The sequence below is a fragment of the Lissotriton helveticus genome, chromosome 7 (assembly GCF_964261635.1).
Source record: "Lissotriton helveticus chromosome 7, aLisHel1.1, whole genome shotgun sequence".
NCBI lineage: Eukaryota > Metazoa > Chordata > Amphibia > Caudata > Salamandridae > Lissotriton > Lissotriton helveticus.
The window spans coordinates 44,996,029-45,021,025 of NC_136068.1; the positions used below are offsets into that span (position 1 = coordinate 44,996,029).

General features: G+C 48.8%; 1 protein-coding gene across 8 annotated transcripts in view; it reads right to left on the bottom strand.

The window, feature by feature from the left end:
• Positions 1-21,886, bottom strand: part of DMRTC2 (DMRT like family C2) — a 359,569-nt gene extending 337,683 nt beyond the window's left edge. For 5 of the 8 annotated variants that reach the window (XM_078651363.1, XM_078651361.1, XM_078651362.1 and 2 more), the window contains exons 1-2: positions 21,612-21,751; positions 17,602-17,842 (exon numbers count right to left, since the gene is read on the bottom strand). In XM_078651363.1, coding sequence (XP_078507489.1) covers positions 17,602-17,834 — 233 coding nt within the window. In that variant the 5' untranslated portion in view covers positions 17,835-17,842; positions 21,612-21,751. The other 3 variants (XM_078651358.1, XM_078651357.1, XM_078651359.1) reach the window with 3 other exon arrangements.
• Between the last annotated feature and the right edge of the window lie 3,111 nt (positions 21,887-24,997).

Genomic DNA, 24,997 nt, shown 5'->3' on the forward strand with positions numbered 1-24,997 from the left:
CACAATACCTGGTTGGAGTCCAGTGTCCCAAGGTGAGCAGGGCCCAGCAGTGCACATCCGCGCAGATCGCTTCCCGTGAGGGGGGTCCATGAAGCACTTGCGCGGTCATGTCTTCTCCGGCGCATGGGGGCAGGATTCTGCTTGGACCAGTTCAGCCAAACAGGTCGGCAGTTTGTGGAGTGACGTCTGGGAGATCGTCAGTGTGTTGGGAATCCGGTAAGCCATAGATTGCCTCATCATCGCTCGGGAGAGGCGCCGGGCTGGTGTCCGGGGCAGGTGACGGAGCCGGAGAGCTGCTGATTTCCACTACTCTGCAGAGAGCGTCCCGTTGTTCCTGCATCATCTCGTTTGCGGATGGAGAGTGAGCCGGCGATTCTCGAGCTCGGGGAGGTGTGGGAGCCATGCGTCGGCGGCGCCTCCGTGCCCCTCGTGTACGTTCCATGGTAGCAGTCCCTTGCGCTCGTCTAGGTACGTCGGGCATGTTCTCATCAAGCCAGGCCTCAACTTCGTCAGGGTTCATGAAGAAGTGTGTCCTATCTTTTGCCACCACCCGTAGCTTGGCAGGGAAGAGCAGCGAGTATTTAAGTCTGGCTTGTCGCAGTCTTCTTTTCACCTCCAGAAAGGAGTGCCTTTGCCTTTGTACTTGCACGGTATAGTCCGGAAAGAACATTACTGTGGTGTTGTCAATCCGGATCTCGCCTAGCTTCCTGGCTTCCCGCAAGACCGCGTCGCGATCTCTGTAGTTTAGGACTCGTAGGATGATAGGCCTGGGGTTCGAGCCAGCAGATAGGGGGTTCGTGGGCACTCGGTGGGCCTAACGTGGGCCTAACGGCTAAGGCGCTCGACCTCGGACCTGGGGAACTGGGTTCGAATCTCGGTAACGACGCCAAAAACCCCCTGTGATTCTGGGCAAATCACCTAGGGCCCGATGTAGGTAGCCCTTTACCGATCGGAATCGGCCGAAAATACCGATTTTCGGCCGTTTCCGATCGGTAAAGGGCCATGGAGATGTAGGGGCACATTTTCGGTAATTTTACCGATTCGTTATCATTACCGAATAGGTAAATTTACAGAGTCGGTAATATTTACCGATTCGGTAATGATAACGATTCGGTAAAATTACCGAAAATGTGATGTAGGTAGCCTATGTTCCGGCTGCACATGGCTTACAGAATCGGTATTTTACCATGGAATACAAATCCATGGTAAAAAACCGATTCCTGTGTACATGCACATCTGTGCATGTACACATGTGCCATGTGACAGACAGACGTGCCCTTAGGGCATGTCTGTGTGCCACATTGCACACATGGCCGTTTTGGGGGTGCTAGAGGGTGTCAAAGTGACACCCCCTGCACCCTTGTGAATTCCTTAAATACCGATTGGGTAAATACCGAATCGGTAATGCCTAATCATTCCTATGGGCTTCAAAGCCCATAGGAAAGAATGGGCATTACCGATTCGGTATTTACCCAATCGGTAATTAATGAATTGTTAAGGATTCGGTAACGAATCCAGATGTTGGGACCTACATCCCATTTACCGATTTTAAAATACCGAATCGGTAAGATTCGGTATTTCAAAATCGGTAAATGGGATTTACCTACATCGGGCCCCTAATCTCCCCGTGCCTAAAAAAAAAAAAAAAAAAAAATTAACGTGTGTCCTCATGTAACGTAACTGGTGCTATGTAAAGCGCTCTGATAACTGATTAAGTTCGGTTCTAGTTCGCGCTATATAAAACTCTGCAAAAAAAAAAAAAAGTGGGGCGACAGCGTACCTTCTGGCAGTAGTTCTCGTAGCCAGTCTTCCACTCTCTGCGTGGGGTCCATCCCCTCCCATTTCTCCGGAATGCCCACCAAGCGGATATTGTTCCTCTTTGACCGCCCTTCTGCATCCCCCGCACGGTCCTCAAAGAATTCCACCCGGTTAAGGAGATCTTGTATGTGCTTGTCTGACTGAGTCACCTTCGGTTCCAGTGTTGCCATCGCGCCTTCTAGCGTTGTGGTGCGTTCCTGCAGCTTTTTGTGGTCAGCCCTGAGGTGAGTTAGGTCAATTGCCACACTGTCTATTCTGGTTTCCAAGGAGGTGCGCGTCTGTTGGAGGGACTCCTCCATTCTTTCCATGGCTGCCAGGACAGAGTCTAGCTTTGACGCCACGTGGTCAGCGTCCATCTTGGATGATGTCTTCGTCGTCTTCCCCTTCACCGATGTACTCCCCGTTCCGGTGCGTGTCATCACCCCTCCAGACATGGGGCAGGCAGTGTGTACAGGCAGTGCCAGGAGCGAGGCTTGTGTCCGTCTGTGAGAGCACAGGGGAGCAGATGAGCCGTTGTGCCACGTCTGTGGTGTGTCAGGCAATTTAAACTATCAGTGCGACATCCACGGCACCGGTCCGTTAGTACTGCCGCCCCGTCGTGGGGCACGGTGTGATGCAGTGATAGGGTTCGCTCCGACTATACCCAGGTTCCCCCCCGAGGGGGGGGGGGCTCCCCGCACAGGTATCCGGCTGCCTCCTTGGGCTGCTCCTGTGTGGCCTGTGATGGGTGGTTGTCCGTTGCAGCGCCAGCCGTGCTCGTCAGTGAGAGAGTAGTGTCTCTCGAACATGAGATGGGCGCGTTCCGCTGGGCCTCGTGGTCTCTCCTACACCCCCGGCCGCCATGCGGCGGCCCCGCAATGTATGCGGCAATCAGGTGGGTTGGGCCTGCGGCGAAGTGGGTCGCAAGCTGCAGCGGGTCAAGGCGTAAGTCCGGTTCAGGTGACAGAATGGCTCCCACCGCTCCCAATTACAATCTGGGTCCCACCAGGGCCGTCGTCGCTGCCAGGGCGTCTCCCGGGGCAGTGCTGTGGCAGGCTCGTGGAGGCGCAGATGGCTATTGTGGGTAGCCGCGCCCCGCCACTGTCTCCGTGGCCCTCGGTGCATAGCTCCCTCAATGGGGGGGTGGGGGGGAGGAGGGCCCCGGGCCCGATAACTCACTGCGTCACCACGAGGTCCCGTAGGCTCCAGAGTCCCCGGCTGGCGGTGTCGGCCAGAGGCAGCGTGCAGCGAGGGAGGGGGAGAGGGAAGAAAGCTCCGTTCGCTTCTCGGCGCCGCCGCGCCGCCCTCGTGTCCCAGCACAGGTAATGTCTCCAGGGGTCGGGTGCTCGCCCTCTCGCCTCCGCGTCTCCCCTGGTCCGCCTCCGCCAGGCCCGGTCCGCACCGGATTCCGGCCGCTTCTTGCCCGTCGTCGCTCCCTCTGGTCCTCTCTGGGGTCTGGGATATGGGGGCATCGATTGTGGTGCTTCAGGGGTCAATGCACCTGCCGCCGTCCGCTCCCGCCAGGTGTCGGGTCGTTTCTGGTAGGCCTCAGCGCGAGGCCCAGTAGCCCTCAAGAAGCCGCGTGATCGCGTCCCCAGCTGCGGCGCAGTCAGGCCGGCTGTGTCAGCGCCGCTGGCCTTGGTGCGGTGCTCCGCAACCGATCTTGTCAGAATTCGGCCCGTGTGTGGGCAAGGGCTGCGGGCAGATCCGCCAGCAGTTTCAGGCCAGATAGGATAGTCTTGACCGGAGAAATGACCTGGGGTAGGGGAGCTCAGGCAGGAGCTCTACCCAGGCACGTCTTTCTCCATTGCGCGCTAAGCCACGCCCCAAAGATACCTTTTATTCTTGACCACGAAGTAGCTCCAGTCTTGTTCACACTTGATCAAGCCATCATCTAAAGTTCAGGGGCTTCAGCCCTCATAGTTATTCCCCTCAATGGCTTTGAAGTCTTTGTGTTTCAGGGGGCACTAACCCCTGTTCAAACCAGTTCTTGGTGCCTCCCTGCCAGTGACACCTTTCTTCCTTTGATTAGTGGGGGTCTGGATTCTCAATCCCTCAGCAGGAGATTAGCCAATTGTTTTATAGCAGCAACCCAGGCCCCTCATCTCTAGGGGCTTCTCCTCCCTCTACACTCCAGATGCAGGTCAGCCTGTTGCTGTCTCACCTCCTCATCCTAGATCCTATTGCTTTCAAATCCAGACAGTCAATCCACAGCCAGGCAGAGACACACAGAAATGTTTGAGCACAAAAACTCAGAAACTTCTAAAAGAGTGGCTTCTGAACACACAATGCAAAAACCACAGATGTGTTATTACATTGTGAGTTCAGGCATACTAAGCTTCACCTTTCCATCTTAATCTTTTAGGAAGATAGGCTGGACAACATATTACACAGCCTCCCCATTCTATCCTAAGGGCAAGATGGCCATTCAACAGTGAAAAACGAAAATGGAGATTGTTTCACTGTCAGGATATGGCACACACCTTAGTACATGTCCTACCTTTCACATGCACTGCACCCTGCCTAGGGGGTCTGATGTGCATAGAAAGGGAAGGGTAAGGTCTGGCAAGTGAGTGCACTTGATAGAACAACATGGCAGTTTAACAAATGCGCGCAGGCCCTGTAATGGCAGGCCTGACTTCCCTTTTTGAAGGCTACTTGTGTGGGTAGCACATTCAGTGCTGCAGGCCCACTAGTAGCAGTTGCAGTACCAGCCCTGGCACACGTAGTGAACTTTACTAGGGACTTTACTTAGTAAGGCAAACATACCAATCATGGACAGCCAATTACCCTTCACTTTATACAGGGAACACTTACACTTTGACACTGTTTAGCAGTGGCAAAGTGTCCAAAGCATCTAAGTAGGCAACACCATGTCAGAAAAAAGGTCTACAGGGAAAGCAAAAGTTTAGGGACTTTAGCCAAAAAGGGCCAAGTCCTACAGTACATCTTCCGTATTAAAGAAAGGAGTGATGACCTGTGTTGCCCTTCACTTGGTCACAGTACCAACAAAATATAATGACTGGGTGTTTCCTCGTAAGGTCCAAAATGTGCTCCTTAGAGGTATGATCTGGTCAGAACGGTTTAGAGTTAATCACGTCTTCATTTCAGGGTCATTTAACAGCTCATCAAAAAACAATCTGGTGTTTTCCTCCAGAAGCTCCTCAGACTTCTTTTAACAAACACCAGTAGAGTGCAGAAATGATTTAATTGTTGAGTCTCAGCAGAATCTGTTACTGATGAACAGTCCAAGGAGCTCTGTGATACTGGGTGCTACATATATACGACGACAGTGTATTTCCAAGGACAATAGCCTTAATCTCCCAGATTCTTGTAGTATTGTTTACTATTATTTACACCCATGATTCCATATGCAGTGATGAAGAGTTTACCTTGTATTGTTTCTGACTTAAGCAATTAAAGTTTTTTTATATTAAAGAACGGTTATATTTTTATGTTATTACATCTATGATTATAATACCTTCATCGGCTTCATCCCAATTATTTTCAGGGAGAAAGATGGAAATACTCCAGAGACCGGGCTTACATCCCCCCACCCGCCTAAAAATAGTAACATAATGGGGAGCCGCGGCCAATTGGCAATAGTTCAAGGGAGCCGTGGGTTGAAAATTTTGGGAACCACTGGTATAGGTGAAGGAGCCAATGTCAGTCTCTTTACCGGTGGAGACGTGTGAGAAGACAGTGGCCTCGACGTCGATCTTCACCGTGACATCAGTGATGGTGACGAGTGGCCGTGACTCACAGTTAGTACCCTCGACATCGATGGTGTCTTAGGCGTCGGAGTGTCTTCGATGTCCATGGTGTCTTCGGCGGAGTAGACCTCGACCACCTATGTCTGTGCGGTAGGGATGACTTCAACATTGAGCGTCTGTGCTCCGCCGGAGGTGAACCAGGCCTGGACCGGTGACAAGGAACAGTCGACGATCAATGAATGGTTGGCGTTTGAAGTCTAGAATTAGACTTACTTGGCTTTGATGGGACTGGCATTGACAACGTTATCGGCGAGTGTTCCTTCGAAGTCGACCGTGAACAACCACTGGCAAAACAACAGGTGTGTCTTTTTAGGTCTGGTGTTAGCCAAGATCTTTTGATTTTACTTAAAGGGCTTTTCAGCCATGTCTCGTTGTCCACTGGTCTGTAATTGTGTTATTCACATTTTGCTTCCACCCACTACATGGGGTAATGGGTCAGCGTACTTAATCCACTTGTAAAGATCTATTCAGTCAACGTGTTTTTGTTGTTACTTTATAATTACTTTAGTATTATCATTGTGCTTAGACTCTGATGTGATAGCAGGATGCTTTTCATGCACATACAGGGCGCATTGCAGCTTTATCAGATCTCCTGCTAATGCTGCTGTAAATTGCTTTTGGAATGGCCTTTTTGATCTGATTGCTGTTCTTTCACATCAGCTCACATAAACTTTGAATATAAGCTTAGTAGTATGCTTTATCAATCTTGCTAACCCTGTCTTTCATACTTTTTCTTTCTTGCTTTCCTGGCCTTCTTTCTCTTACCTACTGTCCCTTTTTCTTCCCTTCTTCCTTTACTTTTTGCCTTCTTTGCTGTTTCTTTCCTCCATTCTCTTTCCTGTCATCATTCTCACTTTTTTAGTTCATTCTTTCTTGCCTTCCTTCATTTTTGTCTGCCTTCTTTCTTGATTTCATTCTTTCTTTGCCTCTTTCTTTCTTGCCTTCTTCATTAAAAGAAAGATGCTGGCAGGCAAAGCCAGACCAATCAGCTTTATTTACATATTTGTTAGCCAAGACCTTTTTAATTTTTACTAAAATATTGTGAATGGTATTCTTAAGAATACGGGTTTTCAGCCAGACTTCATACATTAGCGTCCGGTTAAGTCTGTCACATTTTTCGTTTACCCACTCTGGCAAGCATCAAAGGGCAATGTGTCGCCTAATTCAGCCACTTGTTTACCTCACTATAAGGTTTGGCATTCCGCCCTTTCACAAGGGGCACATGCATCCACAAAGTAGTTCCCACCAGTGCCAGGGAGGTATATGGTTTGTCTGCTTTTTCAAGACAAAATAAACATTTTTGCCTTAAGTCCGTGTTTTGTTTTTTAGATGGAGGGCCCAGAAGTTTCTTGAGCATAAAAAGTTTCTCAAAAGCAATGCCAAAACACAACAAGAATTTCAAAAAAAGCTTGTGCCCAACGCCAGACTGACTGGCTTTGCCAATGGTTGTCTGATATAAGTGAACATGGTTGATTTAATGGATGACTTTGTGAGCAAGTGGAAAGTGTTAAGATCAATCAATCAGTGAATTTGTAAAGCGCACTACTTACCCGTGAGGGTCTCAAGGCGCTGAGGGGAGGGGGTGCTGCTACTGCTTGAAGAGCCAGGTCTTGAGGAGCTTCCTGAAGGTGAGCAGGTCCTGGGTCTGCCGCAGGTGGATGGGGAGGGTGTTCCAGGTCTTGGCGGCGAGGAAGGAGAAGGATCTGCCGCCGGAGGTCGTTCGTTGGATGCGTGGGACGGTGGCGAGGGCGAGGCTGGCGGAGCGGAGCTGGCCGGCGGGGGTGTAGAAGTTGAGTCTGTTGTTCAGGTAGGCCGGTCCGGTGTTGTGAAGTGCTTTGTGTGCGTGGGTGAGGATCTTGAAGGTGAGCCAGTGCAGGTCTCTTAGGTGGGCTGTGATGCGGCTGCATCGAGGGATATTGAGGATCAGGCGGGCGGCGGCGTTCTGGATGCATTGCAGTTGTTGTAGGTGTTTGGTCGGGATTCCTGTGTAGAGTGCGTTGCCTTAATCCAGCCTGCTGCTGATGAGGGCTTGGGTCACCGTTTTTCTGGTTTTGGTCGGGATCCACTGGTAGACCCTGCGAAGCATGCGGAGGGTGTTGTAGCAGGAGGAGGGGACGGCGTTGACCTGCTTCGACATGGAGAAGGAGGAGTCGAGGATGAATCCTAGGCTGCGTGCGTGATCCGTGGGTGTCGTTGCTGTTCCCAGTGAGGTCGGCCACCAGGCGTCGTCCCAGGTAGACGGGATGGGGCAGAGGATGAGGACTTCCGTCTTGTCCGAGTTCAGTTTCAGGCGGCTGCTCCTCATCCACTCGGCGGCGACCTTCATTACCTCGTGGAGGTTGGTTTTGGCAGTGTGCGGGTCCTTGGTGAGGGAGAGGATGAGCTGGGTGTTGTCGGCGTAGGAGATGATGTTCAGGTCATGCTGGCGGGCCAGTTGTGCGAGGGAGGCCATGTAGACGTTGAACAGGGTCGGGCTGAGGAATGCGCCCTGGGGTAAGCCGCAGATGATATCAGTGGCTTCAGATCGGAAGGGTGGGAGGCGGAGACTCTGGGTTCTGCCGGAGAGGAAGTACGCGGTCCAATCCAGGGTCTTCTTCTGGATTCCGGCTTCTTGGAGGCGTGTTCTTAGTGTGCGGTGGCAGAACGTGTCAAAGGCGGCTGACAGGTCCAGGAGGATGAGGGCTGAAGTTTCGCCATTATCAAGTTGTCTCCTGATGTCGTCTGTGGCGGCGATGAGGGCTGTCTGGGTGCTGTGGTTTAGTCTGAATCCGGACTGGGATGGGTCTAAGATGTTGTTGTCCTCGAGGTGGCGGGTCAGCTGTATGTTGGCGATTTTCTCGATGACCTTCGCCGGGAAAGGGAGCAGGGAGATGGGCCGGAAGTTCTTGAGGTCCTTGGGGTCCGCCTTGAACTTCTTGAGGAGGGCGATGATTTCGGCATGCTTCCAGTCTTCCGGGAATGTAGAAGGAGATGTTGATGACCTTCCGTAGTTGGGGTGCGATAGTTGCATCTGCTTTGTTGAAGACATGGTGCGGGCAGGGGTCAGACGGAGATCCTGAGTGGATAGAGTTTATGACCTTGCCTGTCTCGTCGTCGTTGACGTGGGCCCAGGAGGTCAGCTGGTTGGTGCAGGTGGCGTTCAGGGTGGAGTCTGTCGTGGTCGGCGCGGACGGTGCGTTGAAACTGTCGTGGATGTCAGCGATCTTGCGATGGAAGAAGGTGGCCAATGAGTCGCACAGATCTTGTGAGGGTGGGATGTCGTTGGTGTTGGCGCTGGGGTTGGAGAGTTCCTTCACTATGTTGAAGAGCTCTTTGCTGTCGTGTGCGTTATCTAGGTGGCCTTTGAAGGAAGATCTCTTGGCTGTTCTGATGAGGTGGTGGTGTCTGCGGATGGCGTCCTTGTGGGCTGCGTGGCTGTTTGGTGGCGGTCGTGGAGCCATTTCTTCTCCAGCTTCCGGCATGTCCGTTTGGAGGTCTGGAGTTCTTCGGTAAAGCAGGCGGCTTTCTTGCTGGGGTGGTTGATGGAGGGTTTCTTGAGTGGGGCGAGAGTGTTGGCGCAGTTGTCGATCCACTGTCTGAGGTTACGGGCGGCGGAGTCTGGGTCGGTGTGGTCAGTGGGTGGGTTCTGGGTAAGGGTGGAGGTTAGTTGGTTCTTGGTGACTTTGCTCCAGCAGCGGCGGGCCAGCAGTTGGGGGCGGTGATGCGTGGTTGTTTTCTTGAAGGTGAAGTGGATGCAGCGGTGGTCGGTCCAGTGGAGTTCAGTGGTGTTGTTGAAGGCGACATGAGTGCTTGTGGAGAAGACGGGGTCGAGCGTGTGGCCGACAGCATCAGTGGGTTCGGTAACGAGCTGTTTGAGGCCAAGGTTGGCGAGGTTGTCGATCAGGGTGGCGGAGTTGGCGTCGTTGTTGTTCTCGAAGAGGAAGTTCAGGTCCCAGAGGAGGATGTAGTCAGTGGAGGCGAGTGCGTGGGTGCTGGCGAGGTCGGCGATGGAGTAGCTAAACAGGGCCCGTGGTCCGGGGTGTCTGTAGATGAGTGTTCCTCTGAGGGTGGAGTTGGGGTCGGTGTGGATCCAGAAGTGGAGTGTTCGGCGGAGTTGAGGGAGTCGTCTGCGAGGGTGTGGACATGGAGGGTGGACTAGTGGACGATGGCTATTCCTCCTCCGATTCCATTGGTGCGGTCTCTGCGGGAGATCTTGTAGCCGTCTGGGATGGCTATGGCGATATCAGGTGCTGGGCAGTCGTTCCACCAGGTCTCGGTCAGGAAGGCAACGTCTGGGGCGGAGGTGTTGAGCAGGTCCCAGAGCTCGATGGCGTGTTTGCGTGCAGAGCGGGTGTTGAGGAGTATGCATTGGAGGTGGTTGGGTCTGGTCCTTGGTGGCTTGGTGGTTCTGTCGCAGGTGAAGTTGCAAGTGTGGCAGGAGAAGGGCCCTCGGGTGCGTTTCGGGGCGGCCTGGAAACAGCGGTGGTCTTGGCCAGTGTTGAGAGCGTGGAGGGTGTTGGCGTCATATCGGAGTCTGGCATTGTGGAGTGCGCGGGGTCCAGGGGTCCTGGCGCTGGGCGCGGTCCAGTCGCAGACCAGCTTGCCTTTGGCGCACAATTGGCGCGCCCGCTGCGCGTCCAGGCGGTGGCTGCCATATGAGGCGAGGAGGGAGGGAGGAGCAGCTGGGAGGCGGGAGCGAGCCGGCGAGGGGGCAGCAGCGGGAACAGCGGACACAGAAGGCAAGAGTGGGGGCGTGGGCGCGTGGGGGTGGGGTTGGAGGGGTGCAACGAAGAGAAACAGAGGCAGAAGGGAAACAAGTACAGAAAATACAGCAGCCAAAATAAAAGAGTTAACGCAAAACACACCATGGGCTGAGCTGGGCACAGGAGGTTCGACCCCCAGTCAGGAACGGCAGCAGCGGTGGAGAGCGCGCACTGGTGGTGCTGTAGGCGGCAGGGGAGCGACCCAGCCCATGAGCAGGGTCGAAGATGAACAGATGTGTGCAAGTGAGGATGAGCTCTTCTTTTAATCGCAGCATAGGTAACCACTGATAACAGAACATCTGGCTCTTCATAGATCATTTTCCCCAGTCACTTTCCCAATCTACTGCACTCCTCCCTTACAAAATTAGAGAAAGGTATTTATCCAATATGAAACTTGCCACTTCGGTGGGTGAGGGTCTGCATATTCTAAAAAAAGATGCCCCAAGTGACCTGTATGGTCCACTTACTATAATATAGTCTAATTGGACCAATGGAACTGCATACTCGTTAAACTTCATGAATTCAGACAAGGGAGTGGGTGTGCTGGACCGTTCAATTACCTCGCCATCCCTTCCTTCTTTACTCTGCTTGTTACTACATATAGCCAGACATTATGTTTGAGTTATTGTATCCCTTGATTGGTCTGCATATGAACATATTTTGCACCAATTATGAAATATAGCAATCCTTGTGTTAACTTCTGGCCTAGGCCTCACCCTTGACACAAGTGAGGTCTTCCACATGTTCTGGAACCTAAAGAAAGGTAAAACATTATCATCACTGAACGGACAGTGGTTTACCATACAGCTGCTTTAGACAGCATCCCATTTTGTGAATTCATATTCATGACCTGAGCATTTTATCTGTGGCCCTGGAGAGGAGGTCTACCTACTGGGCCACTCATTTAAAGTTGCACTTCAATGCACTAACCCAGATTTTAGCACTAACATCCCAAATGTATGTTGCATGTTTTTGTGTACATGGCCGGCATGGTACCTGCACTGTTTGTATGAGTGAGGCAGAGTAACAGGGGCCTCTGTGATCCCTTTTTGGATGCCTCTTGAATTGCCTTATGAACAAGATGGAGATGAGGTGGTTTTCCCAGAGTGAAAGTGTACTTCTGTCATTCCTGAAACTTGCAGGAGAAGACCTAGATAATGGGCTGGAGAGAAATGAGAAAAGGATCCTTAAGTAATTCAATTTGTCTTTTTGAATTTCATACTGACAAAGCCCCAAAGGTCCAACTCCATCTTGACTGACGGAGGTCACTATCTTCTCACTCTCAAACAATTGAAGTTGCCATTTTTCATGATTGATGCAGAATTGCTGTCATGTCTGCGATTAGTCGCTGATGTCGCCTGACCTTATCTAAGAACTGTCAAAGCTTAAAGTCAATCGATTGATGACCTAGCTACAACACATGATGCAACATTTGTCTGGGTCAAATATCTATGTTTCACCAGGTCATATTTAAATCTTGATGCACATAATGTCAGGCATTCCTAAACCTATGTCAGATATTCAAATTTCTGATAAGATTTAGCATACAAGTACTACCACTTGTCAGATGGTCCTTCGTCAATAATACTGCCCGAGGTTCTGCCAGACACAGTCTCACCTGCTGCTGGCACACTTCAGATGCAAAATCTTGCCTGAAGCCGAAAAAAAGTGGAGTTTCAGAGGAAGACCGCAGCGTGAACTTGTCCTTCGCAGGGAACACTGTCTTTGTGCAGCTGCTGATAAAGACAGCATTTGCAGCCAAAAAAGTATGCAGAGCGTCTCTTCTCCCTTGGAAACCCTAGACTGCTCTGCCTTCCATGCTTAGTGTAGCACATATAAGTAGACGTTAGGGTGCTAGGTTCTAGATGAAATTTTAAATAACATTTTAACAATGTTGGAAATGTGCATTTTAATCTCTTGGGCAAAATGTGCCTTCTTGCTGTTTTTAGAACATTCTGTGTAGGCATTTTAGATTTACTAAGAATCAGATTGTTCCTATATTAAATACTTTAACTGAAAAGTGTTCACTCTTATTAGTACAATGTGTGATACTGTGAATAATAAAATATGGCTTGTTGCTGGTTCCTCAGTGTCCCTTATCCCTTCATGGGATTGTTAGGAACCAAAAAGCAATGTCTCGATCTCAATTACACATTGAATAGTGTTTTGCGACGATTCAGTAACCTGTCTGTCAATCAATCAAGTCACTTATAAAGTTCACTACATACCCGTGAGGGTCTCAAGGCGCCGGGGGGATGAAGGGGTTCTGCTACTGATCGAAAAGAGAGGTCTTGAGGAGTCTTCTGAAGGCCAGTAGGTCTTGGGTCTGCCTTAGGTTGGTGGGGAGGGTGTGTCAGGTCTTCGCGGAGAGGTGGGAGAAGGATCGGCCGCCGGCGGTTGTTCTTCGGATGCGGGGGACTGTGGCGAGGTCGGTGGAGCGGAGCTGGCGGGTGGGGTGTGGAAGCTGAGGCGTCTTTTGAGGTATGCTGGGCCAGTGTTGTGGAGAGCTTTGTGTGTATGTGGATGAGGAGCTTGAAGGTTATCCTCTGGTTGACAAGGAGCCAGTGCAGGTCTCTCAGGTGGGGTGTGATGTGGCTGCGGCGGGGGATGACGAGGATCAGACGTGCCGAGGTATTCTGGATGCGTTGCAGTCGTCCCAGGAGCATGGCTGACGTTCCTGCATAGAGGGTGTTACCGTAGTCCAGCCTGCTGGTGACAAGGGCCCGGGTGACTGTTCTTCTAGTTTCGGTGGGTATCCACTTGAAGATCCTGAGGAACATTCGGAGGGTGTTGAAGTAGGATGAAGAGACGGCGTTGACCTGTTTAGTCATGGAGAGGGTGGAGTTGAGGATGACCCCTAGGTTGTGTGCGTGGTCATGGGTGTTGGGGCGGTTCCCAGTGCGGTCGGCCACCAGGAGTCGTCCCAGGCCGAAGGGGTGTGTCCGAGGATAAGGACCTCCGTCTTGTCCAAGTTCAGCTTCAGTCAGCTGTTCCTCATCCATTCGCAGCGGCCTTCATGCCTTCGTGGAGGTTGGTTTTGGCGGTGTGAGGGTCTTTAGTGAGGGAGAGGATCCGCTGAGTGTCGTCGACGCAGGAGATGATGTTGAGGTCGTGCTGTCGGGCAACGTGGGCGAGGGGTGCCAAGTAGATGTTGAACAGCGTTGGGGTGAGGGAAGAGCCCTGGGGTACGGCACAGATGATCTAGGTGGCACTGGAGTGGAAGGGAGAGGGGGGGGGGGGGGGGAGGCAGACGCTCTGGGTTTTGCCGGAGAGGAAGGATGTGGTCCAGTCCGGGGCCTTCTCTTGGATTCCGGCGTCGTGGAGGCATGTACGTAGTGTGTGGTGGCAGACCGTGTCAAATGCGGCTAACAGGTCCAAGAGGATGAGGGCCGCTGTATCTCTGTTGTCAAGCAGGGACCGGATGTCACCGGTGGTGGCGATGAGGGCGGTTTCGGTGCTGTGGAACCCGAACTGGGACAGGTCCAGGATGCTGTTCTCCTCGAGGTACCGGGTCAGTTGTTGGTTGACGATTTTCTCGGGGACCTTCGCCGGGAACGGGAGCAGGGAGATGGGTCGGAAGTTCTTGAGGTCCTTGGGGTCTGCCTTGGGTTTCTTGAGTAAGGCTTTGATCTCGGCGTGCTTCCAGCTTTCCAAGAAGGTTGCTGTATCGAAGGAGATGTTGATTACTTTCCAGAGATGGGGTGCGATGGCTGTGCAGGCTTTGTTAAAGATGTGGTGAGGGCATGGTTCTAGCGGTGATCCGGAGTGGATGGTGTTTATGATCTTAGCCGGATCTGGTAGCTTAGTGGACTAATGCATCTACTGCAGGGTCCTGTGTTTGACCTCATGGTCACAGGTTCAAATCCCGGCAGGTCCACTCAGCCTTTCATCCATTTGAGGTCGATAAAATGAGTACCATTGAGTTAGGTAACAATAAACATCTGTTATTCAGCGCCTTGAGACCCCTGGGTGATAAGTGCGCTTTACAAATACTAGTGTTATGTTATGATCTCGCTGGTGTACTCGTCGTTGATGCTGGTCCAGGAGAGCAGGCGGTTGGTGTGGATGGTGGTCGTGGGGGCGGTGGATGTGGGGCGATCGTGGCGTTGAAGCTGTTGTGGATGTCGGCGATCTTGTAGTGGAAGAAAGTGGCCAGCGAGTCGCACAGGTCTTGAGAGGGCGGGTTGTCGTTGGAGCTGGGGTTGGAGAGTTCTTTCACGATGTTGAAGAACTCTTTGTTGTTGTGTGCATTGTTATCTAGGCGGTCTTTGAATGAGGCCCTCTTAGCGGTTCTGATGAGTTGATGGTGTCTGCGGGTGGCATTCTTGTGGGCTGCGTGGCTGTCCGGTGTTCGTTGCGGAGCCCAGTTCTTCTCCAGTTTTCGGCATGTTTGTTTGTAGGCCTGGAGGTCTTCGGTGAACCAGGTGGCTTTCTTGCTGGTGTGGCTGTTGGAGGGTGTCTTGAGTGGGGTAAGGGTGTTGGCGCAGTCGTCGATCCATTGTCTGAGGTTGCGGGCGGCGGCGTTTGGGTCGGTGGAGTCGGCCGGTGGGTTCTGGGCAAGGGTGGTGGTTAGCTGGTCTTCGGTGACTTTGATCTTTCACATTCATCACTGGTGCATTGAACAAAGTTCACCCATGGGTGGGAAAGCACACCTTGAAGAGTTATAACTTACGCTTACAGTTTCGTTTTCACTACTAAATACAAAATCAATTTCCTGAGCCACTATCACGTAGTGCATGACAGTAATTAATTCACACAGTCGTCGTCCCAAGAGTTCATTCTTGGTCTTTATTCTAGACGCCAATATTAGATCAGAGTACTCTCCACCGCTTTGCTCGAGATTGAGGACATTGATTATTTTTATGAAGATTGAAGACAGACCTAAAAAGTTCCATAACTGGAGTTTTTCTACTGGTCAGTAAAATCCAAAGTTGGTTGATCGTGTTGGATACACCGTATACCATCTATAAATTCTTAGTCCATGCCCTGACGAAGTCTGTGGTTAACACCAATAGACGAAACATGTGTTGGCAAAAAACTGTGACTGCTGGTAGCTTTGATGAAGAACTGAAGCACAACCAAATATCACAAGATATGGAATAAAGACCAAGGATGAACACTTAAGACAACGAGTGTGTGAATTAATTACTGACATGCACTACGTGATAGTGGATCAGGAAAGTGATTTTGTATTTAGTTATATAAATGTCGATGTATTTTCAAATTGAGTGACAACGTAGGGTAGTTGTTGTATTCATTTTCCTTTGAGCACTATCCGAAGAATTTTGTAGCTATAAATACATCATCACATAACCGTGCGCAGCCTATTCCCCACTGACCAATTTAGATGAAAAGTTTTCAATACTGCCTACGATGTGTACAAAAAGAACAATTGATGGACAGAATGCAGAACAATGTCATACAGTCACCCCAGTACAGAGATCTGCGCCTAAATCCATCGCTTTTTTGCTCACCATGCCATTCCAGTTTGGACACAGCCATAAGCAAATCAGTCTTGACCCTGCGCCCGATGGGATTAGTTCAGCCTGAACTGCCAGGCCAGGTCCTCCCTGGACTGGAAACAAAGAAGCCAGTGCTCACTCCACCACTGGATTCAAGCTAGCCTGGCTGATGAAGGGTGATGCCCTGAAACCGGTCCCAAGATGCTAGTTTCCGGTCCAGGGAGGACCTGGCTTGTCAGTTCGGGCTGGACTGTTCCCACAAGGAACAGGGTCGAGACTGATTTGCATACGGCTGGGTGCAAACTGGGGTGGTGAGCAAAAGAATGATTGATTAAACCCAGATCCTTGTGACAGGAGGTGAAGGTTTGCATTGTCCAGCGTTCCGTCCATCAATTTTTTCTTTTGCATATGTCGCCATATGTGGGAAGGGTATGCCCAGATGTGAGTCCCGTGCTCACTACACCACTGGATTCAAGCTAGTCTGGCTGATGAAGGGCGATGCCCTGAAACCGGTCCCAGAATGCTTGTTTACGGTCCAGGGAGGACCTGGCTTGGCAATTCAGGATGGACTGTTCCCACAAGGAACATGGTCAAGACCGATTTGCATATGTCTTGGTGCAAACTGGGGTTTTGTGGTAAGCAAAAGAATGATGAATTAAACCAAGATCCTTGTGACAGGGGGTGAATGTTTGCATTGTCCAGCCTTCCGTTCATGAATTGTTTCTCTTGCATACAATGTGTGGCCATGGTATCCACCTACACTCAAAACTGATGTAAATCCTATTTCAAGAACTGATCAATACATATCTACCAGTCTTTTCTGTCATTCAGTTCTTGTACAAATGCACATTGCTTGTGGCACCCACGCGGGGAATCAGTAGGGAGGGCAGAACAAAGGGGTAAAGAGAGGCAAGCAGAGTGGGGCAACAGGGCATGTGGATGGGGTTACAATGGCACATGGTGGAACTTGGATAGGAGGCATGAAGTGCTGAGAGCAACATGCTGTGGTCAAAGACTGACATTTTTTGAGTAGACTGTGCATGAAAGGATACAAATTTATTAGAAACGTATTTATTTTTCTGAATAAAATGAATGCCCTTTTAATCATGCAGTCATGGCTTAATTTCAAGTTACTGAAATTAGTGAGAACTAAAAGTTTAGAAGGATGAACACAAATGTTGGTGAAGGGTTGCACTAACTGCTCTGGCAAAAAAATTAAGTCTTGGTCAAGTCAGGCTCATTTCTTAAAGGGTATTGAGAGCTGGCAGGGTGAGTCCGGATCCATTTTTTAAATTAGGTAGGATAAGAAAAATCTGTCACCTGTCAGTCAAGCCTCGGAAAGACTGTCTTTGATGGAGAGTCTCAATCAGGTGAAGCTTTTGACGGTTGGCACACCGGCGGGAAGGGGGGGGGGGGGGCAGACAATCATTTGTCAAGATCATCTCTTAAGAGTTTGGCAGGTGTTCAAGAGCCCGATCCACCAAAGGCAGGTAAGCATGCAAAAGAATACTGCATAGTTATACTACTGGCCGTACACACTGTAAATAAAAGTGCAAATCGATATAATACAAGTAACATATTGCGTCAAGCTCACCCCTGAAAGGCTAACATCGAACTTAGGCAGTCATCTGCAAGGCTAACATGACATGAGATTCAGTCTGCCCAGCTAAGGTGACTTTTCAAATATGAAACAATTCTTCTAAACATCCTCATCTCAAAATACCCCAGTTCTGTTTGTAAATTATCTGCCCTTAAAATGCCTCCGAACACTGGGGTGTATCCCTTGAAGAAAACCTTTTTCTTAACACTATAACCCGCACTGCTCACAAAATAAGAATGCATCTGTCGCAGCAGCAGCTCTGAAACTGGCAGGCTCTCTTGTGTCCCTTCAAGATGGCAGTCAGTCCATGGTTACGGCAGCGGGCACAGGTGGGTGTACGACTGGAGGGCACCTCGTCTGCTGGACTGAAGGCAGTTTGGAAAGGAAGCTCCTCGAGGCTGTCTGTGGTAGAATCAGAGGGGCACCGCAGGACTGAGGTTTGCTTCCGGCAAATCGCCATGCTTTTGGCTGTTGAAGAAACAGACATTATTAACGTGCATCTCTACATCTCCTAGTCTAGTGGGTAGATGCCAGATTATCACTTTTTTTTTTACTAATATCCACCCCACTATACATTTCTTTTCAATGGTCCCGTGACTATTCCCTCACCAGGAATTTTCGCTTACACACAGTGCTGCTACTGATCCCACATGGAGAGCAACCACTGACTTCTCCATGCCAAATACTGGTGACATCCCAGCCATGTCCCTTCCACGATCCAGCCATGAGCAACCCACTGAACCACCCCAGATAAAAACCATCTTTAGAGACCAAACTTGTTCTCTGTAAATACCCCTCAGCAGAAAAGTTCACACTATTTTAAGCACTCTTGACCCTTAAAACTTTCCTGCACTTGAATGTAAGCTATCAAAGAAAGAGAAACAGGTCAATACAGCACTCTCAAAGTCTATTATGTTGATTCTATTCATATAGAGTATCCTGAGCTAATATCGTGGATCATTCAATCAAAGAGACCAAATCATATATTCTGGATTAGTTCCCACTCATTGGTATAAAAAGTTCAATTTATGGATCCAGACCAGATTTTTTACTTCCAATTCTTTATTTTCATAGACATATAAAGATGCCAGTAGTATATCTTGTGGGGCTATCGGAAGTGGAGGTCTGTGACGGTCGATGCATTAGGAGACTTATCAAGGTCTTCGAACTGGGAAATACAATAGAAGAATTACCTCTACGCAGAAATAGCGTTTCACTCTTCAAGTATTCCAATTGTGAAAATCGTTTTATGACTATCGGAACCAATTCACCAACAATAGAAATACACTGGTTATTTGGCCAGAACAACTGAGATCGTGTCCCCACAAGATATACTACTGGAATTCCAATTGTGAAAATCTTTTTGTGACTACCGAAACTAATTCACCAACTATAGACAGGTTATTTGGCCAGAACATCTGAGATCGTGTCCCCACAAGATATACTACTGAGAAACTGCCTGAATGGTTCATGTAACCACTGGAACCATGCTCTTGATACCGTTGAGAGATACGATTTTCTGACCTCCTACTACAGATTGCTTCACCAGATATAACATTCTTGCCTTGAAAAAGTCTCTATGAGACGAAACACGTGTCGGCGGTGTGAGCTGGAAATTTTTGTCTATGAAAATAAAGAATTGGAAGTACAAAATCTGGTCTGGATCCATATTTTGGAGTTGGCTGCTAACAAATTGAACTTTTTATACCTATGAGTGGGAACTAATCCAGAATATATGATTTGGTCTCTTTGATTGAATGATCCACGATATTAGTTCAGGATACTCTATATGAATAGAATCAACATAATAGACTTTGAGAGTGCTGTATTGACCTGTTTCTCTTTCTTTGATATTGGTACTGTTGTGCTGTTTGATACCCCAGGTGGTGGGTGTGTATCAGGCAATACGAGCAACTCGTTTTGATGACTCTGATTTGATAGTATATACTATACTTCACGTTAAATATTGTTTGTTGAGATATGTACTAACATCATGTGCGGACGCTTTCTCTTATTAGAGAAACACTACCATCATTCTTTCCTATAAAACTTGAATGTAAGCTAATTGGGACACTAAAATCCCCTGATTAGTCTGTCTCCCTCTTCTCTGTTCACAAATATGTGGATGTACTTTTTCAATGGAGAACTTAATGGTAGCTCTTGAAGGAAAATATGAGTCTATAATACACCCATAGAAGCAGCACAATATAAGATGGGCTGTGTGACAAGTGATCGTGGGGTGAGGACAAATTCACTGATCCACTAAAAGGAATCAAATGTTGGTGTTTGTTTTTAAATTTAGCTTCTTGAAGGGGATCTCAATCAATGTGCCCTCTTTCACCCTGTAGGCCGGTACGCTCTATCCATTTCGATAACGGAGAAAACTTTTAACAATGTCAATTTGTTATAGTCTTAAGTGTGTAAGTTTTCCTTGTCTAAAAAATCCTTACAAACAACTCAATGGGAAAATCGTTAGTGTCCATGCTTAAACATCTCTAGTTTTCTGATACGTTGGTGCACACCTGTAACACCTTTACTTCTTCACATCCCCACCAGACCCTATACTCTGCAGTTCTATTTCCTGCTCTGTCTAAGGTATCCCCCTCTTTACCCTCTATGTGCCCATTCTGGTGAACTCTCCTCTTCCCATCTCAGAGCCCGCGCACCCTATCCCTCCCCTTACCCACACCTCCTCGCTTGCCCAAACATGGCCAACTTTTGATTAAAACTTTGCATAGGTGGAGACATCAAGAGACATTGGCTGGTGAGCAGGAGCCTATGAGTCGCCTAGCACATTTCTGGGGTTTCAATTTAAATCGCCCTTTTCTACAGCAGGCCATCTTAAAAGATTTACCATGGCCGAAGACTGAGCTTATTGAGGATGATTCTTACACAAACTGAACAGGTTTTGACAGCTCACTATTGCAACTTTTGAGAGATAAGTTTATAAAATGAACAATTCTGGCTTCCAAATGTAAATAAACAGTCTTTATTTTGCAAACACCAATAGTAAGAATCAGTATGAACCAAGCACACCACCCAGAAACTACCTACTGCCACAGAACAAAGTAAGTTTTGGCAACGTAAGTAGGATGCTTCTAATCTTAGATTTACCACTTCACCTAGAGTGCTGCAAACAAACTGTCCTACCATGTTAAAAACCTTCTGTTTTTACAGTGTGTATGTAAAGCGCTCTGATACATACGGGTCAAGCTAGCACTATATAAAACTTTTTTAATAAATAAATAAAACTAAAACACTGCATTGTAAAGCCGGAAAGGACCCACAACAGTGATGTTTCCCTTAGAAAGGCACCCCTTGTGTTTGCCATGATAATCAATGCCATGTCAGTTGTGGTCTGTTGGACCAGATGGAAAATCAGAACCAAGAGATATGCTTTTTAATCCCAGCTGTTTGTTTGGTCAAATTAATGTTCTCTTAGGCAATCACTTTTTTAATGTATTCCTAGGCTCCATTTTGGGGAGACTAGTTGTAATATGAATCAATGTAAAAGCTGCTAGTATTACAAGTGGTTAAAAATGGAATGAATGTTACAGGGGGGTGGGTTGAAGGAGGGGGCGCAAGGGACTAGTCTCACGGTTTATTTACTAAAAAACCCAATATGGTGGTAGACAAACATGTAGCAGCAGTAGCAGTATTATGTAGTCTCATGCCTACTATTTAATAAACTGTTTGATCGTGCGCAAATCACACTCCCCTTAGTTGCCGCTGTCCACTTATCAGACATTTCAGAGGTTTGAAACCGGCATCATTGCAGAAATAAACAGCAATCGCTTTTTATGGGCAGGTGACTCTTTTTGCACCTCAGTAGATAATAGTGCTGTTTCACCTGCATTTTAAGACCCCACTGCGCTGCAGCACCCCCCCCCCCCTCCCTCTAATCCTGCTTATTAAGTGGTGAAAGAGAACGTTGCTTATCCTGCGAAAGGGTTAATATGGGCTAGGGGGCCAAAATGCGGGACAAAGGGTATCCTCTATACCCTCAGTGGGGGAAGCGGGACAAAAGCAAGGATTGCTGAAGAAACTTGTAAACTGAGGGAGATAACCACCTCAGCTTACCGTCGTGGGACTAAATTTCGCTATCCAAAAAGCGCAATGCCTCTCATAGACGTCAACGGATCATTCGGCCTCAAACGTTCCTCCCCACTGATGCTACTATCACCCTTCAAAGCAGCTCTATCGCTCGCTCCTTCGAGAAAGAAAAGTTGGTTCGCACCTGCGCACCCCTCTCACTGCGTATCTTTCCTCACACGTTGTCGCCTACGAGCCCATCTCCCCGCTCTTGCCCCGCCGCCCTCCTCTGCGTGACCCCCGGCGCACCCGCTGCCCTCGTGACCCCTCACCCTCCACTCCTGGCGTTCAAGCTTCTCACTCTGACAGAAACGGAAACGAAACTGCTTACCGGCGCAGCGCGACTTTCCCGCCTATTTCCCCACCACCAATGAGAAAGCGGTATCTGCCGCCCGCTGCTTTGTGGACAGCTCACACTCCAATTGAGGGATATCGTAATTCATACAACCAATCAAAAGACTAACGTTGCAAAATGCGTACCCAATCAAATGGAGCACGCAAAGTACGCCAGATTTCGAGGAGCTGTGGACCAATCAGTGCGACCTCCGGATTTGAAGGTTTCCGTTGGCCCGGTTTGACAAACATTTACTTCCTCAGAGGGCGGACGCCGCCATTATAACGTTTATTTGTGAGATTTATAGCGGGGATGTAGCCCAAAGTATCAGTTTAGGCCCGTGCAGTGCTTTAAATGGGGGGAAAATAAGTGCAGATACTCATAAAATTGGGATGGGAGCGCAACTTGATTTTATAAATAGACTACTGGCATCTGTCAAGTATTCATTTTGCCCTTGAATTACACTTATTAGTTTCAAATTTCCTGCATAGGATAATTCCCTCTGCACATGTGGGCAAGGCATATATAGAGGATTAATAGCCTGTAAACCACCTATTACCTTTAAAGGGACATGTTATATTTGGACTATGCGTTCTATGCCACAGGATTTTCAGTACAAATTCATGAGGTTTAGAAACTGAACATATGATCTGCTCAGTGTGATATTGGGACTGCCGTGACCTTGGACACGCACTGTTTGATCTTGGGCTCTGCTGTTTGATCAAGGACCAGCAAAGAAGTCAAAGCGATCCTCCTGGCTAAATTCACTTGAACATAAACTCTGCAAACTCCGTTGGCCTGTTTGTCCCTCCCTTGTTTTACTCTGTTTGTATTGTTCTACTTTGCACAAATTGCCTTATGAAGTTTTCTCTCCTTTGGTCCTCTTTGCTCATGTATGTGAAGCGCTCTGATATCTGTTAAGGATCTTGTTCGTGCTATACAAAACCCTGAAAATAAATAAATTGTTAAGCCAGAGGTGTATGGGTCAGAAACAGGCAAGACTGAGCCACAGTATGCTGGATTGATTCAGTGCTTTGATACCTTGACTCAGTCATGCAGGATTTTGATTGTTCTTTTAATCACCAGTATGTGATCTTGCTTAAGCTTTGTGTGATGTTGACCCAACAGTGTTTGGTCTTGGGTCATCAACTAGTCAATTTTAGCCAAGTAGTGTCTGGTATTCGTTCAGTAGTGTGTGACCTTGACTCACAGTGTCTGTCCGTTGGCCAGTAATGAGTGATCTTGGCTCAGCACTGTGTGATATTAAGACATCCATGGCCTGATCTTGAGTCACTAGTGTGATAGAGGCCAATACTGGATGATATCTTGTTCCAGTCCTGTGGGGTGTTGGCTCGGTCCTGTCTGATCAAGACGTTAGGATCGAGACCCAGGTGTGGTCCTCCCCTCAGGCCACATTATTGGTGTACTACCTAATAACGACTGTACATTTTGGTGCAACCGCACATGGTGCACAAATCAAAAATCAGTTGGAGAGATTAAGAACTCTGTATAAATCCCTGTGGGTGATGTTGAGCCCGCACAATGTTGTAGGCCAGCATATGTGACACCACGATTTTGGGATACTGGGAGTTATTGAGATGGTTTTTTAAAGTTTGGCCCAGTGATGTATATTAAATGAGTGCTGTTTTATAATGGGGCTGCATTATGTAATACCGGGCCTGCGCCTTGTGATACAGCCACAACGCTGTGTGACCTTGGCCTAACGTCATGTATTTAGATGGACTTGGCAAGCACTGTGTATTGAGATTGGTGCTTTTAATACACCAACATTAAGTACAAGGAATTGTCTGTACATCCCAGGCTGTCTCAAGTACCCTGCCCTTACATGCACATTGCATCCCAGCTGTCGGTTGTCTCAAGGACCCTGCCCTTACATGCACACTGCTGCGCAGGTTGTCTCAAGTACCCTGCCCTTACAGGCACACTGCAGCTCAGGTTAGATTAAGTAAAGGTGTCCAAGCCACTGAACCCTCGAGCCAGGCTGAAGCATGAAGCCTGGTTCTGGCTCCGCGCCAGGTCCTCTTGGAGCATGGAGGCCATAACGAGCAAGGCTTTTTATGCAGGTTCTGCCTAACATCCTCCCTCTACCCAGGTTGTGGTGTTACAGTCAGAGCTTCTTAATTTGGATCTGGGGAACTAGGTTCCAATCTTGAGCCTCATTTTATGTTAACCCCTTCTGCGCTCATTAATTAATGGTTCCGTCATGAGCACAAGTGCTTGTGTGCTCATGATGGAACCATTCTGTCATGAGCACACTTGCACAAAATCCCTATGCTATCAACAGCAGAGAGATTTTCTTTTTTACTTTTTTGCCTTGGGAGGTGGGGGAGAGCTTCCCCAACCTCCAGAGGCTTAATTTTTGCTACCCTTGTAATGACGATCACACCCATGGCGCGCTGACATCATTACACTGAAAATGAAACTGAAACTTAGTTTCAGTTTCACTGTTTTGGTGCTTGTGGGGCTATCTCAGTCCCCAGAGCACCAAAACACATGGTAGAGGTATAATTGGAAAGGGAATGGTACCCTTCCCTATTGGATATCTGCTTGGGGATCACCCCAGTAGGGCATTCCCCAAGCAGGGATCTACCAACTAGGCACCAGGGAGGGGGGAGCGGCCCCTTGGGCAAGGGCCTTGCTCCCCCCATCAAATTATCGACAGTCTTTCTGCCCCCCCCCGACGCCAAAAGACACCCCTGCACCCGATGCCCCACGGTGGTCTTCTGACCCTAGCAGGTCACCATCCCTGTGAGTGCTAGCCATTCCTAATGGGGTCGCAAATTGCACCTGCCTCATTGATATTAATGAGGCATGCAATTTGCGACCCCATTAGGAATTGCAAACAGTGTCTTAGACACTGTTGTGCATTCCAATTAGCTAGTCGCAAATGTGACGCAAATTGCAACTCGCTAATTGGAGGGTCATACATCTGGCCCTAAATCCTGTCTGGGAGGTGGTCACACCTCTCTGTAACAGCATGCCTATTGTTGCACCTTCCTCTGCTCAAGCTTGGTTCTGCACCAGGAGGGTAGAAATGTGTCTCTGGTCGGCAAAAAACATTTTGTGCTGTCTGGGTCAATAAGGTTGGTACTGGGAACACTGACACCCTAACGGAGGGCTCTTCAAGTGCTTGAAATCATACCTCCCACACTGTTTATGGTGTGGGGGTATGATTC